Source organism: Tachypleus tridentatus, chromosome 2, assembly GCF_004210375.1.
Source record: "Tachypleus tridentatus isolate NWPU-2018 chromosome 2, ASM421037v1, whole genome shotgun sequence".
In the NCBI taxonomy this organism is placed as follows: Eukaryota; Metazoa; Arthropoda; class Merostomata; order Xiphosura; family Limulidae; genus Tachypleus; species Tachypleus tridentatus.
Genome location: NC_134826.1, coordinates 124,265,127 through 124,284,275, shown reverse-complemented (window position 1 = coordinate 124,284,275; position 19,149 = coordinate 124,265,127). Strand labels below are relative to the sequence as shown.

Sequence of the window (19,149 nt, the reverse complement as noted above, 5' to 3'; positions counted from 1 at the left end):
TGACCAAAGTAGCTTCGACTGTAACCCTAGTAATGGAGACTAATGGGTGCTACTCCTTAAGTAAGTAAATACTTGTCTCATTGTAACGATAAGAGATAAATGTCCTATTGCTGGATACAGTTTAACGTCACACAAGAGAAAATGTTTTGCAGTTTCTGATAAATATTATATTACCTTAATATGAGATATCATAAGCCCCGGGTGGATCAGAAGTAAGCTGAAACACTTATAACACTAAAATCCAGGGGTTTGATTCCCGTAGCGAACAAGTAAATAGCCTAATGTGGCTTTGCGCTAAAACAAACTTAGAATATATAACCTATCGAGGTTCCGAGTAAATTCCATCTCCAACTGAGATTTTAGTGTATTTTAATTTGTAGAAACTTTACTATCTCTCTCCCACGGATACAGCGATAAGTCTACGGATTTATAACGCTACAATCAGGAATTCGATTACCCTCGGTAGACTTAGCAGATAGCCTAATGTGGGTTTGCTGTAAAAAAAAAAAAACTCACCATTTACCATCTTCGGCGAATTAATTGTTTTCAAGTTAAGTTCGAAGTAAAATCAACTTTAATTTGATATTCTGAAGTTTATTCTATGTTTCATTATTGAGATCTTAAATAATTTATGAGCAACTTTTGCATTTTATATAACAGAAATTCTGATGAGTTAACAGTTTTACACTTTTGTTTTAAGTAGCCGACGTTGTCTCACGCCCACAATAGGTCAGCGATATATCTGCGGACTTACAATGCTAAAAACCGGGTTTCGATACCCGTGGTGGGCAGAGCACAAATAGCCCATTGTGTAGCTTTGTGCTTAATTCAAAACAACAACGTTGTCTCGTGGATAGAGTTTCCTAATAATTTAAAACTGACAGTGCCAATTTGAACATTACACGTGGTATGTAAGTTTTATCAACGTTGAACTAGTAAATCAAACTATTGCTACCTGTTGGAGTGTTTTTGAACTACAATAACTGACACTATATTATTTTATTTATAATATTCCGTTGGTTTGTTCTTGTTTGTTTAAACATCACTGAATACATACGACAAAAGTATGACTTACCTCGCTTATTACTGGCTTATTTCAGTACTTTATGACAACTTTATTCTTGGAAATTATAAAACAAAATCTATAAAGTGGATATTTTTAATAAGAAAAATATCGTTTAAAAATATTTTCTTTAAATTCAAATTCATGCAAGCTTTCGGTATCTTTTGAATATTTCTCATTACAGTAATTATGTTTGAGAAATTAACTCAATACTAAAAGCTTTTAGAAAACATTCTCCCGAGAAGCCCAGGATGACCAGGTGTTCAAGTCACTCGACTCCTAATCCAACAGTCGCGGGTTCGAATCCCGTCACACCAAACATGCTCGCCCTTTCAGCCGTTTAAGTGAAGCACAAAGCTACACAAACTGTACTCGGCCCAAGTAACAAGTCCACAAGTGTTCTGTCCCAGTGGGGTAGGGGAAATGTTTATTATTGAATTAATAGGAATCAGGGAATAAAATGAGACTTCGAAACTATCTTGTCTAAACCAGTTATTTCTGTTCTACACAGTAAGAAAACTGCTAAGGGTTTCCAAGCAGAGTTATCACCATAACCAAAAGATTTATGTTACTACATTCCCACCATCAAAAAACATGCTTATCATTGAAGATAAGAATACTATTATCTATAGTACGAATAAAGCACTCGGCAATTTTAAAAAAGTACAAAATCTTTGATACAAAATTAACGTTTTCTTCGTGAATGTTATGCATCAAAATAACTAAAATAATCGTGATGAGAGATGCTAAGAAATGTATCGTTAAGTCATTAAAAATAAGAGCACAAAAACACAGCAGATCGGAAACAGTTTCTGATAAATATTGAAAATACAAAGCAACTAATTGAGGCTATATGCAATATTTAGAGTAAATTATATTGTCATACAATAAAGACAGTTTCACGTGAAGGAGAAGTACACAGGTCATCGATTAAGAATAGAACGACAGCAATAAAAGATATAGATCACTATGTTGTCTACACAGGAAGAAACTAAATGCAATTTCATAAAACAGCGACACCTCAAATTCCAGGATATCATGGTCAGATTTGACATCACAGATCTATTTACCAACGTTCCAATCTCAGAAACCCTTGACCCACCAGACAACGACAACTGAATGACAACTCTTTACCACACAGAACAGTTATGATAACAGACGCCATGATGGAATTAACCATTTATCTACAATTAACCTATTTCCAATACAACGAGGAATTCTACGAACAAACAGGTGGTCTAGCAATGGGATCACTATTCTCTCCAATTCTAGCAGACATTTTCATGGAAGACTTTGAAGAAACAGCCCTTTTATCCACACCGACAAAATCAAGTTTCTACAGACGTTATGTCGACGACACCTTCATGATTTGGCCCCACGGTCATGAAAACTTACCAGCCTTCTTAGAACATCTCAATTCCATAGACAAAAAAATCCATTGCCCCTATGAAAATAGAGGAACAAAACAGTATTGTTTCTTGAAATACTCATCAGCAAACCAACAAGACAAATAAACAATTGTATACAGAAACCCCAACCACATGATGAGATACCTAAAATTCCAGTCCCATCATCCAACCCCAATAAAACGTGGTATAATCCAATGCCTAAACAAGAGAACAGAAAACATGTGATAATATATCCATCGAAGCAGAACGCCAAAAACTCGTAGTTTTAAACAGAATGGTTACACTTCCTGCTTTATCAAAAACACCTTGAAGAAGACTATGACAAAGAAAAATCAGAAAGTCACCAACACCATTTACCTGTCATACCTACAACATTTCAGTGAAAAACTCAAACGCATAGCCAAACATTTTCAACATAATTCTGGTGGATTTTCTACTATACTTTAAGGTCCATTCTGGTAAAAAAACAAGCTGTGACCTACCAAGTAGAATCTCGAAAACGTCATCTATGAAATGCAACGATGCATACATTTGCGAAATGGGAAGAAAATTCACAACAAGCATAAAAGAACATAGATTGTACAAGAATAATGAAAACAAAATTCAGCCATTGCAGAGAATGCCATCTCAACTGGACACAGAATAATCTGGGAGAAAATTAGAATAATCGACACAGACAAAATCTGGAAAACAAGAAACAAAGAATCATTTTATATTAACACTTAAACCTTCACAGGAGAGATTCCAGATTAGAGGTGAGTAACCTGTGGCTGCCATTGGTGAACATACAAAAAATCTCTCCTCCAACCAGAAACAGTAATAATCCAACCAATCACAACACGTTTTCCCACAATCCACAAAGATACAATAGAAGACCGTCAGCAACCACACACACAGAGAGAAAGCCGACCTATTAGCAGACTACTACAAATCCTCCTTCAATTACCTAAAAATCGACCGACTTTGACACACAACACCAACAACATGTTAACTACACACATACAAATCGATCTTCCTTCACACCATAATTTCTCGGTAAGATACTAGAAAACTATTCAAGTTCAATAAATAGGAAAATCACCACCACAGAACTCAAAATCAACATTAAAAACTTAAAAAACACTTTCCCCGGATATGATCAAATACCTAATATTATTCTCAAAGGTTCCAGTCTTCTATTACAACATCTCGCAAATATCATGAACATCTCACTAACAACTGGTTATTACCCCGACACATGGAAAGAACCATTATCACCACGATACCAAAGAAACAAACAGGAGAAATCGTGATAACTTCCGATCCATCAGTCTGTTAAGTTGTCTTGGCAAATTGATAGAGAAAATATCAAATCGCCTCCTTCATTTCTGCGAAATAAATATCCTTCCGAATCTCAAAACGCTTCTCGAGAAAACAGACAAACAATAGATCACCTCACACGACTCACTGAATCAATTTGCAAAGCATTTAACAACAATCAGGTAACCATAGGTGCATTTTTATACGTTAAAAAAGCATTTCAGTGTTTGGTATAACGCCATTAAATATAAATTAACTTATCTGAAAATAAATCACTGTTACTGAATGGATATTTCTTAACTGATAGAACAGCCCAAGTAAAGGTCAATAAAACTATCAAAATCTTTCAATATAACTGCAGGAGTGCCCCAAGGATCCGTCCTGTCGCCACTCCTGTACATTATTTTTGTCAGTGATATACCTTCCCCAGTTTAACGTACACTTACAATTCACAGACGACATTGCAATCTGGAGTATATCCAGAAACCCAGTAATGGCCATATCTTGCGTTCGAGAAACACAATAATGTAACGAGCTGGAACAATAAGTGGAGAGTAGTTTTAAATCTAAGAAAAACGCAAGGAATCACTTTGTATAGAAATTTAAAAAGACAAACTGACAAAAGTAAGCATCACACTTCGCAATACGCCTATCATCATGAGCAAACATCATATTCCTTGGCATCATATTTGACAAGATTAACACGGAAAAAACATGTCAACATACACTCATCCATCAAAAAACGCATTTCACATGTAATGACCATATCCAGCAAACATTCAAAACTGCACACCAGAGACTATCCGCCAAATATACAAAGGCTTACATCCGCCCGTTAATAGAATACGGATGTCAAGTTACATATATATATCTAACAATACTACAAAAATTAAGTACAACAAATTAAAATACTAAGAACAGCAGACTACAATCATATACACCCGTAAACTATATATACCAAATCAGTAACCTAGCAACTCTTAGGAACAGGTTCAAAGAAATATTATACAAATATTTAAAAGCAGAACACAGAAATCAACTGCATTGTTATGCAAACTAGCCAGTGCACCTACAAAATACATTTCATCATGTAACATTTCAACAATCACAAACAAGAGATTCATGTTTATATTTTTATTTTTCAGATTCGGACATAGGGCAGGTAAAAACTTTCGGCGCCCGTCCTGTGAAAGTAGGTTTTCTCGGGGCACTCCAGTTCCCCCCCACATCCAAATCTTAGGCATTGGATATTTAGATCCCAGCCAAGACTATTGCCCAGCCCTGAATCGGGTCCTTTTGTATTGATATTTGCATTGACGTCTGCTTGTCTGGCTCTGGCCTGGCTAACTTCTTCGGTGCCGTCTTTGTTTCGCTTTTTCTCTCCCGACAATTTTATAAATGTCCCATTTTCACTTAATATCTCAAACAAGCAAAAATTAAACACAGGCAAAGTTTCAAGTACATCAATCTATCATGTGGTAATCAAGAAAAGGAAAAACATTGCAGTATCTGACCTTTCTTGTCCAAAAAGGGACTCAAATAGCAAGTGGCTGACAGCAACATCGAGTTTCTGCGGATATCAAGACTTATGTTGCCATTTCCACTAGATAATGTTTTTAATGAAGTATCTTATAAGGGTGAACAATCGAAAAAAAATCTCTTACCAAAGGACATTAAACCTATTGTTGGAAGTGATTATACTAATAAATCAATGTATAACAACTCGCGTAACAACAACACCGTTCAACATATTTAAAGTTTTACCGGAAGTGTTTCTACAGAGCAATGTAGATGTTTGAACATAATAACAGAAACAATGAAGGAAAAAGGAAACAGAAGATTGTGCCATTTTATAATATACATGTTTATTAAATTTAAAAATGCAAAAATGTTTGTTAAAAGTCAATATAATTAGTATTTTTAAGAGTATATGCTTAAGGTAGAATTTGTGCTATTTACATGTTTTATAATTTACTTTCTAAAATATTTAAGCAAAGATAACAGTAAATAAAAGGTAAAATATGCTTCGTGCCTGAAGAAAACAAATTATTATTACAAATTGAAAAACATGGTAAATGAGCAAGATTAAGCTAATTTAAATTATCGTGAAAATGTGATGATAGTTATGAAATGATACGCAAAATCCATAGCGAAACCTAATATCCAATGGATAGAAAAATCTCTTATCAGGATGCTCTTAGCTATCTAAAACCACCAAAGCCGAAAGTTTAAGATGAGTTAGGGGATTCACGGTGGCTTAGCTTTGTGCTTATTAAACATTAACAATTAAAACGAAATTATAATTATCACAAAAGACGCAAAAACGCGGCCTTGTTTTTGTAAACAGAATTTTAAACAAGCGGCTATGATGACGCATGCTGAGCAATATTTATTTAACTAGGTGATTTAGAAGTAAAATAAGTTACAATGGCTCGTGTTAAGTTTGTTTATATCACAAAGACAATAGTTTTTATATTATTTAATACTTCTTAAAAAACGCGATATCTATACATTCTCCCCCTTTGTATATATTTTTGCAATTCCAGTGAATATGTTACTGGAGACATTTTCCGATTTTAAGTGTAGCTATGGGAAAATGTGAGAGACGGATATATAGCTTATTACAATTCTATTGGTTCTAAGTTATATCTTCAGTTCCAATGGATATTGTACGAACCTTTATTAAACAACAGCTTTAAGAAAATATCCCTGATACACATTACGATACTACTGTATAAAAAGACATAATGGCTTAAAATGTACAGGTTAAGGGAACTGATATCATAATAAAGTTAACTAATGTTTTCTTAAGAATTTGAAAAGCTGTGATTAAATTATTTCTTGTTTAATTACCCTGTCTAGTAGTGCAAGACTACGGTACCGATAGAATTTTTTTCTAAACCGTTTCCATTGTTATTTAATATCTCTGAATATAGATTACAGATTATGAATAATTTCATTTTGTCCGAGAAACAAAGGGCTCTAGTCTAAGATCGAGTTCTGGAATCAACACAGGTATCCTGAGTGGTACAAACTGTGTTACGTTTCTAGAAGAAATCCAATCGGGATTAGAATATAAAAGAAACTGAGACTGATGAAGAAAACCAAGTTCATGAAAGGAAACAGTTACTGATCACTGTAGTAGGTATGGAATGTTCATGACACCAAAAACTATAGATATAGTATACAGAGGATGAAAACTGAAAGAAACAAAAGTCATGAGCCATACAAAGACAGAGCTTGTACGATCTTGGGATCTTGTTTCGATCCTTCCTGGAATTCCTGCATTGATAGCTTGTTGTCTTGATTCTAGGGTAGAAATACAGATTTTATCCTTGTTTGAAAAAACGCATTATGTGAAGGTTAAAATCTTATAAATATTAAGTTCAGATCCAATGGTAAATTTTCAAGCATATTTTACGAATATTACTAAGAAATAGATCGATATTATGCTTACCGTAAAATACTTATTTTCGTTCGTTCAAACAATATTTCAAGATATATCCATGAAATACACGAAACATCTAGCCTTAACTATTCACACCCTCACTGAAGTAAATCAACGTTTCTTCTACTTGTATTTTCTTGTTTTTATAAAACAAAATTTGAATAAATATTTGTCATCCTACTGGAGTACTTTATCTTGAAAATATTACATGTAAAGTTAATGACTAAGTACGACGGACTTGAGCGAGTTTAGATTTTTATGTTGAAGTCTTGGTACCTTTGTTCTAGAAAATTAAGTCAACTCGAGTTTACAAGAGTTCTTTTACAACCACAGATTTTAAAAACATTCTTGGTTTATCCGAGCAGCAAAAGTGTCATGATTTAATGACGCAAATCAATAAAGTCCCTAATAACAGGCGACAAAAAAGGAGATTTTTTTGATCAACCAAACCAACATATATCAAACGTTTGGAAACATAACTGTACTTTGTAGTGTTCACGTATTTCATGGCTGGTGTTACTTCTCTTTACTTCATTAACACACATGTTAACACATCAATAAATACACTTAGTCCTTCGTGTTTTGTATAAATAGGACAATTACACCTATACAGTTGAAAATAAAGGTAGTAAGTTTTCTATTAACAAAGTATGGTAGAAATGTTAAGTACTCATGTGTTTTAAAGCGTAAAGAATTTTTCTTGTATTTTCCTTACCTTATTCAGAGCCACATTCTCTATTATATACTTACCTTGTCAAGCTGTTCAAATATCTTGTCTACTCTTCTTTTAGGGTTATCTTCATCGTCTTCTGGTTGAGTTGTGCTACCCTGGAAATTGTAAGTTTTGTTTGAAATAAAGATCGAATCAATTCAAAAACGTTTAATCGAAGCTTACAGCTCTACAAACTTGAACTCGGATAGCTGACACCCTGCAAACAGTATGTTGGTTTTGCAGATAGGCTAAGAAACAAGTCACAGAAATAAACAAATTAAGTTAACTAACGAACGATAACACGATAGTGAAGCAAAAACAAATCACTGATGTTTAATAATCTCTAGAAACCCTCAAGCGTTTTGTAAGATGTCTAAATACTTCCAATGGTTTACAAAACTGAACATCAAATTATGGGTCAAGTAAAATATAAATTAATTCTCAAGTGAAAAACAATAAAACCACTAGGTGGTCTAGCTTTTTATTATTTGAAGGGAAGGAATGTGTCAAGTAACTGAACTCCCAAGTAAATAAAAATGCAATTGGGCAGATGCTTCGGTCAAGTTTCCAGGAATTTACTCGAAAAATAGGGAGAACTCTGGGCGATCAGAAGAGTCACACTTATCTTCCGTGAGCAGAATGAAGAGAAACAAGGCTTTAAGAGGAAGATTTGGGTTAGATGATGTTTGTCATTTGATACAATCTCTCGACAGTTATTTAAATCGTGAATGGGTGATTTAATAAAATTGTGATTACATGCGTGTTTACATGAATCGAATTATATCAAAACAATTCCAAAAGCTGTGTATGCAAGCCGGAAATAGGACAAGAAACTGGAAGGAAGAAGTATGTTGTTTGCGAAAAGAACCAAGGCCATAATAAAGGTAACAAAGTAAACACGCGATCTGCAAACAAAAAGTTACAAATTTGTATAATTTAAATTTTGTGAAATTCTGACATGACTGAAGTCCCACTTTCCAGTCAACCGATATTTATTCTAAATATTATCGTCAATATATGAGAAGGGAAAAAAAATCAAATCCCTCATACACGCCAGAAAACCAACTAACTGATTTTATAAGGAGTTATATTGCACAGACAACAGAACACTTAAAAAGGTATGTTTAACACTTAGAAAACTTTGTATACCCTACACTTGCTAATTTTCAAAAGATAGCGTCAATGCAGTGAACAAACTGCATTCAGATACTTACCAACATCTGATAGATAGCGTCTACGATACTGTACATTTCTTCTCTTGTAATGAATCCGTCACTATCGACGTCATACAGCTTGAACGCCCCTGTCAGGAAATATTCAGGTTAAATTCCACAAACATTTTCTCTTACGAAAAAAAAATCTTTGCATAATCAAAATACTTGATAAACGTTGTGATTTCAGAGAAATTACTAGTACGCCTTTTATAGTACTTTGAAATCGTTTGGGCTCTTATTTCAACATTCGAAAAAAGACGCTGCCTTATGATAAATAAAAACACTACTGTAGATGGAAAACTCAAGTAAAAAAACAACAAAACAGTTTTATATAATCAAAGACTCATTTACTTACACACAAGTTTCTCATCCAAGTTTCCTCGTGATGTCACGGAAAGTGCCCGGATGAATTCCTCAAATTCAATGGTGCCATCCTGAGAAGACAAAGTAATAAAAAATGTATTTCAATTCTGATTAAGAAGTCTGCACAGAGGATCACAAACGTTTAAATGGTTTCTGAAAGACCTAAAACTCAAGCCCTTTCGAATAGTTCACTATTACTATTCTTCAGATGTATTTCAACTTGCATAACATTTAAAGAAATATGTAACTGTTGGAAAACATGGAAGAATGTGTGCAATACGGTCGATTGATAAACCATTTTGTGTTCACACGTTAGTGACAGATAACATTTTAATAAACCCTTACATTTCATTCGTTTTTTGCTAATTGACTGTAGCTGTTTTATCGTCTTTGAGATTTCCTGAAAATATTCTATTTTAGGCATTTGAAGTTAACAGGAAATCCATTTTATTGCTTTAAACAGAATCGGATTTCTACTCTATTATAATAGTCTACAAACTAGAGTGTTGTGAAGTCTCGATTTAAGTAAAGGAAAGAGCTATTAAAAGATTGTTTTGTTTGTTTTGGAATTTCGCACAAAGCTACTCGAGGGCTATCTGTGCTAGCCGTCCCTAATTTAGCAGTGTAAGACTAGAGGGAAGGTAGCTTGTCATCACCACCCACCGCCAACTCTTGGGCTACTCTTTTACCAACGAATAGTGGGATTGACCGTCACTTTATACGCCTCCACGGCTGGGAGGGCGAGCATGTTTAGCGCGACTCTGGCTCGAACCCGCGACCCTCGGATTATGAGTCGCACGCCTTACGCGCTTGGCCATGCCAGGCCACTATTAAAAGACAGATACCTTTAGAATAAGAGAAATGAGATTCAAATTATCTCAACTGTTTTAATCCAACAACATTAAGAATTTAATTTTCTACGTCAGTACGTTTGAAGTTAAGACAGTAGAATAATGTAATAATAAAACTGTTTAATAAAAGTTTGTATAACACTTGTAAAAAAATTATATACTTCCGATAAGAATTGTATAAAAGCAGATGGCGCTACCAAAAAGTAGTTCATAATGTAGATATAAAAATGTCGCACACATTACACGAATGTTGTTTTCAGTAATCCTAATAAAGTAACGTAGTAAATAAATTACATATATCTAAACCTCGAGTAGAAAATGTTAGGAAAAAAATACAATCTTATAAAATTTGTCGCAGATAGGAACCACTAAATAATGACATTTTGAAACTCAATTTAGTAGACACAGCATATTGAAAAACCGTCAAACTCTTATAGGACTATTAAACTACCTGATTCTTTGTGCTACTTATAGTACCGAAAACAGGCCAATTACATTAAATGCACAGTCAGTCTTCAAATCTTACCATTACTTAAATTATTTTATTTAGTATTTTGTACAATTTTAGAATAACTAATTTAGCTAAACGGCTAGAAAGAACAAATTTTTCTAAAATATATTTTAAGAGCCTTAAAACTTCCAAACATAATAAAAACATGGTCCAGTGATTACACCTATAAGTTAAATCCGAGTGCTCATGGTTCGAGATTCACCGCCACAAAACCGTCTCTACGCGCTTGTCACTTTGAAGTCGTGGTTGCGTTATAATAGTGACTGTCAAATCCAATGCACTATTTGAACGAAAGGATGGAAGAAGTGAAAGTTTGTGGGCTAACTTTCCCTCTACTTCACCTGTTCAAAATGAAGGATGATTATGCGCAAGTAGGTCCTGTTCAGCTTTGCGCTAAATTTCTGAAACAAAGTAAATAAAATCGAGTAGTATAAATATATTTTCATTTTACAAAAGTTCAATAATATTAAATCACTAAAACCCGTGAAATCATAAAGATAGCATATACTCAAATTTATAACATACTAAAACACGTAAAATTATGTTATAAAATCGTTGGGAATAAAAAAAATATATAACTTGTTTCTTTCTCCTCGAAGATGTCACAAGTATAACACTAACAAACTCCAGTTATATCTCATCTCGATATAACAGCGTGTCGTATATGGGATCACAGTACTAAAGATGTACAACAAAAATCACTTATTTTTGTTTGCTTGTTTTTTAAAGCGCAAAAGTATACAATGGGCTCTTTGTTGTGCGTATATAGAACCTCGGATGTTTGCGTTATAAGCCGTCCCCCGCTAATACAGCGGTATATCTACAGATTTACAACGCTAAAATCAGAGGTTCGATTCTCCTCGATGTGCTCGGCCGACAGCCCAATGTAAGCTTACTGATGAGCAATAAGAAGGATAACCTCTTTCAGCATGTGATTTATCTATCCCTCGGTGACTAGCATATTTTTCTCAATACGCATGTGGAAACCTTAGAATGTTTCATAAGGAGACATTAGAATGAAGGGCGTTAGACAACGCAATAATTTAAGCAAAAAACATACATGGATCACAAGAAAACTTAACATGGATCAAACATTCAACTGCACATTTAAATAAATTTCTTCAATTACTGGTAAATGTTATTGTATTAAACAAACGGCTTCAGTATGAAGTCTCATTATCTGATCGTCGTGTCGTTTTCTTCACATCCACTGACAACAACGGCAAAAAAGACATTAAAGATGATGCAAGTTATCAAAGAATTCTTTATCCAACTTTTATTTTACTATAAACTGATACTATTCTGTCAGGCACAAGTTTTTACTGTTCATATTATTACCAAAAACTGGCAACTAAAAAACGACTTTTGCAAATATTGTTTCTTCCACATTGGCTCAACGTCAAGTTTGAGGACATAAAAGGCCAAAAATCTTGCTTGAAACCAGCAGTGAGTAGAAAAGATAGCTTATTGTGCATCTTTTTTACTTAAGGACCAAACGAACAAAAGACGTACATCTATGAACATTAACAATAAAAACAGCAAAATAATTCAATTTCTTTACGTTTTAGGGAAATAAGCAGCTTACACAAACAATATCCACATTTCAAAAGGTTTTGGTTTGGTCAACAGACGACCAAATAGATATAGCAAAAACTTGAAACCAAGCAACACAAGTGGAACAAAACACATTGGCGCCAGAATTAGACAAAACTAAACATTGTTTTTCCTTTTACAGACTCAAAAGCATCACAATACAAAGTGGCCCAAAACAAATTGTACCCATCCTTTAAGTTATGCAACTTCTGTATATCGATTCTAAGTTGTTTTTTTATTCTTATTTTCTGTATATCGATTAAGTTTTTTTTATTCTTATTTCAAATAATCTGGGGTTGTTTAAAACTAAGCCCCAAACCATTGAAGTAAAGTAATATGTTACCGAACGTTTTTCATCAAATCAGGATTGAATATTGTATGTGTACAGCCAATTTCTATGAAATATTCATAAGATACGTTTGCTGGTCTGTGGATGCGTTTACTATTTATTGTCATTTCAGCACTCGAAATATGGATACGCTTTGTTGGGGCATCTTGTATAGTCACAAGGCCCAAGTTCTACAAAACAATGCAGTAATAAAATATTGTACGTAAACTCCAATGCCACTTAATGTAGCTGGGTCAATAAGAACCTATAAAAAATAAGTGACCATTCAGAAGTCCCAGAGAAAAGTCCAAGCAACAAACTGAGAAGGTCAACTTAAGTTACAATGCCACTGCGACCCAGTAATTAGACGACGACTGAGACACCCTACAACAGTGACAAATAACTATTTCAAAGATATTGGCCATTAATTATAGAATATTCTAAATCCAGTTATTTCTACGTTTTATCTAATATTCCTTAAAGATATAGGGCAGTTAATACGATATAAAAAGCTTCCTGACATATTATAATTAGCGTTCCTGTATATTATATAGTGCAAGTTATAATATATACTGTGTTTTTGTGATTGTTGGGATAAGGATTCTTCTACAGTGAGTCACTTGTTGGTAGTAAATTAGAAAAAAAAATCAAACAACTTTCACTTATTTTGAAAATATTTCTTCTGAATTAGGTAAAACGTATGAATAGCTACTTTACTATATAGAAAATTATAGGTATGTCATAAATACAATACATTTTTCTTGTCAAGAAATCCACTCAGACATATTCAATTACTTTAGAATTTCAGTTGACAAGCCGACCTATTTCACTACATTACCATCGCTAAACTAACCGAGTATGTGAACTCGCGTTTCATTCAGTTACCACAGTTGTGTCATACTTCTAAAAGTGTCTGCTCCTCTTTCGTATTTTACTGGAAGTGGCCTGAAGTCTTTTTCTCAAAGCCCCGCCCCCCATAGGTAGGTTCAGTTTGTTTTAACTCTGACAAATAATTTTATATACACATGTTAATCGTTCGGCCTTCCTCTTTCAAAAAGATCCTTTTACGTGAACTTATTTTGTTTCTCGTCTACTATTTGTCTGTCTGCTGTTATCACCTCATACTTATGTTCATTACTAAATAGTCTGCTCGCTATACATGTTCGATATCAAAATTTATACGAAGTTCTATAATCTCCATATTAGCGAGTTAAACACAATGTACGACTCCTACCGAATTATTCAACTAAACTTGTCATAACATTTACTTTAAATAATTGCTTCTACCTCTCTTGTTATGAGCAAAATTAATAAAATATTAACTAAGTTAATAATATCTACACTAAACATTTACCATCCAGTTGAGAATACGTTCTCTAGAATTGATAATGAACCAAACAAAGTTAAGCCATTAAGGAAATCATTTATTCATTTATAAGAAACACGTCTAGAAATATAGTCTTTATTAATGTTCAATGACAACAATGGTCTTTTCAAAACTGCACACTTTTTTTTAACAAAAAAGTCAACGTAAGAGTATTGGATCATTCCCAGTAAACTTGGATGCCCATAAAAAAGATTAGAATGTGGGTACAAGTTTGAGAAGCTAAAGGGTGTAGCCGTCGTTAAGTTTCCTAAATTTGTAGCTTACAATAAACATTTTAACTGCTTATCTGTCATAGTATGTGTAGCACTAAGTGCTAACAACACCTGACGTGTTACGAGAGAGAGGACTGTACTAACATTTTAAACATTAAAAAGAAATGCGTTTTAAAAATTCATAATTTGTCCTTTATACCTAGTAAAGGTATTTTGTTCATAACGTTTCCATATACTAACAGTTCATTGATAAATTAGTTTTCCCAATCACTTAAACAGGTGCTTGTAGATTAGAATCATCACAAATTAACTTTTAAAAAATAACGTGAGAATCTATCATGAAGTGATGATGCCAGGTAAACCTGGTAAAACATTGTAAACAATCATTCTCGAAAATTGCTTATCTTCGAAATCGTCTTCCAGATTAATTATTCAACAAAAAGCAAGCCGATTAAAATATGTAACAAATTATGTAAGAGTTTGGACTTCAAAACTGATGGGAAATTTAATGTTATACAAACCAAGTACAAAAGTGAAGATAAATAATTCAGCAGTTATCCAAATAAAAACACTGCTTAAAAGTACGAGTAAAAATCTAAAACTACTAATCAACTTCTATTGCACGACCCCCCGCTGGGATTGGATTGTTTTAAATTTGGCACAAAACTATATCGGATCTGTCTGCGCTAGTCATCCCTAATTTAACAATGAAAGACAGGAAGGCAGCTATTCATCACCACCCACCACAAACTCTTAAGGTAGCGTTTTATCAACGAACAGTGGGATTTCGTTAGCTCTGAAGTCAAGTTCTAGATGAACAGTTCACTATATTTTAGTTTTAATTTACAAACTCAAATTCCAGAAACTCGCAACTTGCTCACAACCTTGGTATCTGCAGCTATGTAAAGCCACTAAGCCAACACCCAAGCTGTCAACGCCACTTTGCAAAGTCAACTATCGTTTTATTTTTCTCTTTTTTCGTCCTACAGCTTTCTCCCAGTGCTGCACAATTTTAGTTTAGACAGCCTCTAACACCCACTTTATCAAATAATAAAACTCTATGCTCAAGAATATCTCAACTGATTCGGTATGCATCATACCCACCTATTAATTTCAATATTTTTCATACCCAATAGAACCAACCTTAATTCCGCGTGTGGGGCTGAAAAGACAAAAGGTTTTTAGTGCCTCTGGTTGTTTCTCAAACTCCTTCGGGGTTGGTTATTAAAGCCTAAACCATTTCTAATTACTTACTACTGACTGTCACATTATAATACTCCCACGGCAATCAATATTAGGAAACTTAAAGACATTTCATTCTTTGTTTTGATAAACTATTTTTTTTTATAAACTATTGCTAATCACATTCCGCATTTCTTTACATCATATCTAACGAACAGAAATTAGAAAGTTTGTAGCACTTGCATCGAACTTTTTATTATTATTCTGAAAATAGTAATTAAACGAAAGCGCTCGAGTTTTGGATTTCATATGAAAACAATGTGTTATTCACTTCCCATGCAGTTAGTATAACAAAAGTATTAATGATTAAAAACATTACAGAATAGTCCACAAAATTGTGAATTACAGACTTTCTTGAAGTGCAGAAAAAGTAATATGAAGTTCATAACTTATTTACCTTGTTTTCGTCGAACACCCTAAACACCAACGAAGCAAAACTAGCTGGGTTCCCTTGGGGGAAAAACTGCTTGTATATACGCAGGAAATCCTAAGAATAACAATACAACTTAGTATAAAAGGTCATTATGAGCCAGATGTTAATGTTGTAAGTTATACTCTAATACATTTATACAGACCTAAAATATTTGGTTACCATGACACCGTAGAGCGTGTTCATATATTTGTTAATAAAGCAAGTCAAAATTTGCAGTTACTGTTCCTTGGGTACACATTGCAATTGCTAAGTGCATAATATGCTTCAACGTCTACAGTATTCGTCTCTTGACTACAGAAGTATCGGTTGACAGGTTATGTTTAATAATAGTGTGAATAATTTACTATATCTATTTTAATATCGATGTTTAAATTTTATTTAGAAGTTTGCATAACTTATGTTAAATCTGTATTACGAAATCAACCTATTTACTAAAAGTTGAAGATTCGAGTGTAAGTATCAACAGTATGTGTTTACGTAAACACTAGTGAAACGTCAAGAACGTTTATAAGTTTCGAACATTACAAGTCATTTAGCTCCAGCAAGTTAATTTCGAGTTCATTTTGGTATAATTTATTTAACAGGGAGCTAAGCTAGCTTTACGTTCTTCGTTCACCACTTGTCGAGTTCTTCACCGCTAAAGGTATATAATATCTTTGTAAAGATACTAATGCTAAACATGAATTTGTTAAATTGTAACTTAGATTTAAGTTAAATCACTCGATATGTGTCCAATTTATGATACTTGCCGACAAGATTATTAAAAAGAAACCATCGCAAATGTATCTTAATGTACAAACGGTAACAAAATTAACAGTAACGGTTATTACAATGTGTACAAGTTTTATAAACTTGAAGTATCGAGTGATTTAACTTAAATCTAAGTTACAATTTAACTCCGTTTCAGGCTATCTGAAATTGCAATACATAACAGAAGCATGTACCTGACAAATATAAAGACAAGAAAGAACAAAATGGCAAACATTTATACGAATATTAAATTTAAATTAATATTTTGAAAAATACCCAGTGACAAAAATTTTAAACAAAGAATACAGAAGGTGTCGCTAGGTGCTTAAGTTCGGGAGCTCGAGTCCATAGATAAGACATTTTTGGTTTAGTATCATGTCGATCAGATTTTAATTGAACTGGAGGCAATTAGCATCTAAAATGACCTTAAAAGAATTTATGTTTACAAAACTATAGTTAAAAGATTTTTGAAAAAACAATTTAGCAGAATTTGGTTACGTCGCAGGTATGACGCGAAAAAGATCGTACTTGGTTTAGACTGTGCGCGGAGTGAAACGAAGTTACAAACAGGTTTCAGCCTCCGTCCCTTAGGTTCAATTGAGGGACTTATTGAATGTTACAGCAAACTGAATATGCGAGTTTCGCGATTCTTTGAAGGAGCAGGTGAGCGTAGAAATGAGGTAAAAGTTGTGCAAATAACTACAATTACATGAAGAACAAATAGTGTGTGTGTGTGTGTGTGTGTGTACACCGATAAAGTCAATGTTTCAACTTATGAGAATGTATGCATTGTATCCATTATCCCATCTAAGTAAACTCAATTACACAGTATAAATATATTATACTGAGTTGGTTGCATAGTATATCACAGTGCTGATAAATTAATCACATTAAGTAGTTATTGGAGTAATTTTGATTGCCTTTTCGAAATCAACACCAAACTACCTCGAATGATCTGAGTTTTCTCCAGTAGCAAATGTTTATGTTGTCTAGTTGTATTTTTGCTGTATGCTCGTGACATACCTATTCCATTGTTTTTGTGAATACATGAAAAAGAAACTGAACAGTTAAATATGTAGACTTCCTATATTTTTCAACAAAGAGTAGGAGATTAAGACAAAACACTGTTTATGAATGTTTTGTAACTTTGTCCAAAATACTTTGCGTAAAATTTCTAGAACTTATCACTCGGTTGGTCATTTTTAACAGTAAACATTTTAAAGTATGCTTACTTTTCTCTGTACTGATTCAGAATACACGTATTTTGGTTCAATATCCGGAATACTGACAACAAACAAGTATCAATTCAACCAACCTGTTCTGTTAGCTGGCCGTCAGGACAGTCCTTAAGAAATCCTTTATACCTGCAACCAAAACTAAAATTTAATTTTGCAATTACTGCAGACATTGGATTTGTTAAAGAGCTTTTCTAATTTTTCAAAGTCTAAAAATTGAGACGTAAGCTATATTCCAACATATTAATAAATCCCATATTTGGCATTTCTTTTAATTATAAATCAATCTTTATCGAAGGCCACTTGCTGGGGGATTTGGAAATTTTGCAAAGAGCAAAAAAGTGTATATTCCTAAACTGGGACCTTAATTGCAAGACAATGTAAATCCTTAGTGGAGGTTTGAGATGTACTTAGCAAATGATTTTGACATACAGGTTACGAGTATTTGTTGTGCTCGTTTGCTTTTTCGACATCTTATTGCCTCTCCCAAACTATTCTTCCCTACAACTGTAGGGCACATTCTATTCATCTGTTAAATTATTTTCAACGTAGTCCCCACGACTGAAATCATGAAAGTAGCCTAAATTAATAATGCTAAATTTATGTTAGGGCTTGAAGTTTAGTTTGAAAGGCTTGCATGCTGTATATTGTAGCTTGACGATTCCTCACATTTAAAACAACGTAAAAATGTTTGTAGCATTTATTTTGTATCTAGACCTTACAAAATAGCTCGACAAGTACTAAGCATATATTTAAGATTCGCTAAGCATTAACTAAAAATTATAACCGAAGTTTATTTACAAAAGTTACATAGAAAAACGTTGCAGCAGTTTGTATCTCAGAACGGCTGGTATTGGTATTAACACTTATTGATAAGTAGGTAACAACGTTTCAAGAAGAATTGGCTGGTTTACATAGATTATATATCCGGACTCAACCAATCTTAAAAACACTAGATGAGTTGTCCTATCAAAGTAGAAGGATCATTAAAATAGACGTCAACTGCCATGGTATCCAAGTGCAGATAGATACAGTCGTTACAGCACATGCTCGACTTCCATAATTGATAGAAAGAATATTACTTGGTCCTAATTTCCAA

At 33.5% G+C, this 19,149-nt stretch overlaps 2 protein-coding genes across 2 annotated transcripts in view; one reads left to right on the top strand and one right to left on the bottom strand.

Moving 5' to 3' along the window:
• Positions 1-2,229: 2,229 nt before the first annotated feature.
• LOC143245600 (uncharacterized) lies at positions 2,230-5,076 on the top strand. The gene is made up of 2 exons (XM_076491957.1): positions 2,230-2,531; positions 4,917-5,076. Exons 1-2 carry the CDS (start codon positions 2,230-2,232, stop codon positions 5,074-5,076), a joined length of 462 nt encoding a protein of 153 aa, XP_076348072.1.
• A 1,358-nt stretch (positions 5,077-6,434) lies between these two features.
• Positions 6,435-19,149, bottom strand: part of LOC143245019 (frequenin-1-like) — a 56,622-nt gene continuing 43,907 nt past the window's right edge. Inside the window, exons 3-8 of the mRNA XM_076490772.1 lie at positions 18,131-18,179; positions 16,030-16,119; positions 9,501-9,579; positions 9,146-9,234; positions 7,970-8,047; positions 6,435-7,080 (exon numbers count right to left, since the gene is read on the bottom strand). Of these exons, the coding sequence (XP_076346887.1) occupies positions 6,988-7,080; positions 7,970-8,047; positions 9,146-9,234; positions 9,501-9,579; positions 16,030-16,119; positions 18,131-18,179 (478 nt within the window). The 3' untranslated portion in view covers positions 6,435-6,987. The remainder of the gene's footprint in view (positions 7,081-7,969; positions 8,048-9,145; positions 9,235-9,500; positions 9,580-16,029; positions 16,120-18,130; positions 18,180-19,149) is intronic.

Excerpts from the sequence above, each read along its gene's own strand:
- LOC143245600 (XM_076491957.1), top strand. The coding sequence starts at position 2,230 with ATGGAATTAACCATTTATCTACAATTAACCTATTTCCAATACAACGAG. Across the intron at positions 2,532-4,916 it reads GAAAATAGAGGAACAAAACA|ATTCGGACATAGGGCAGGTA; the intron begins GTATTGTTTCTT and ends TTTATTTTTCAG.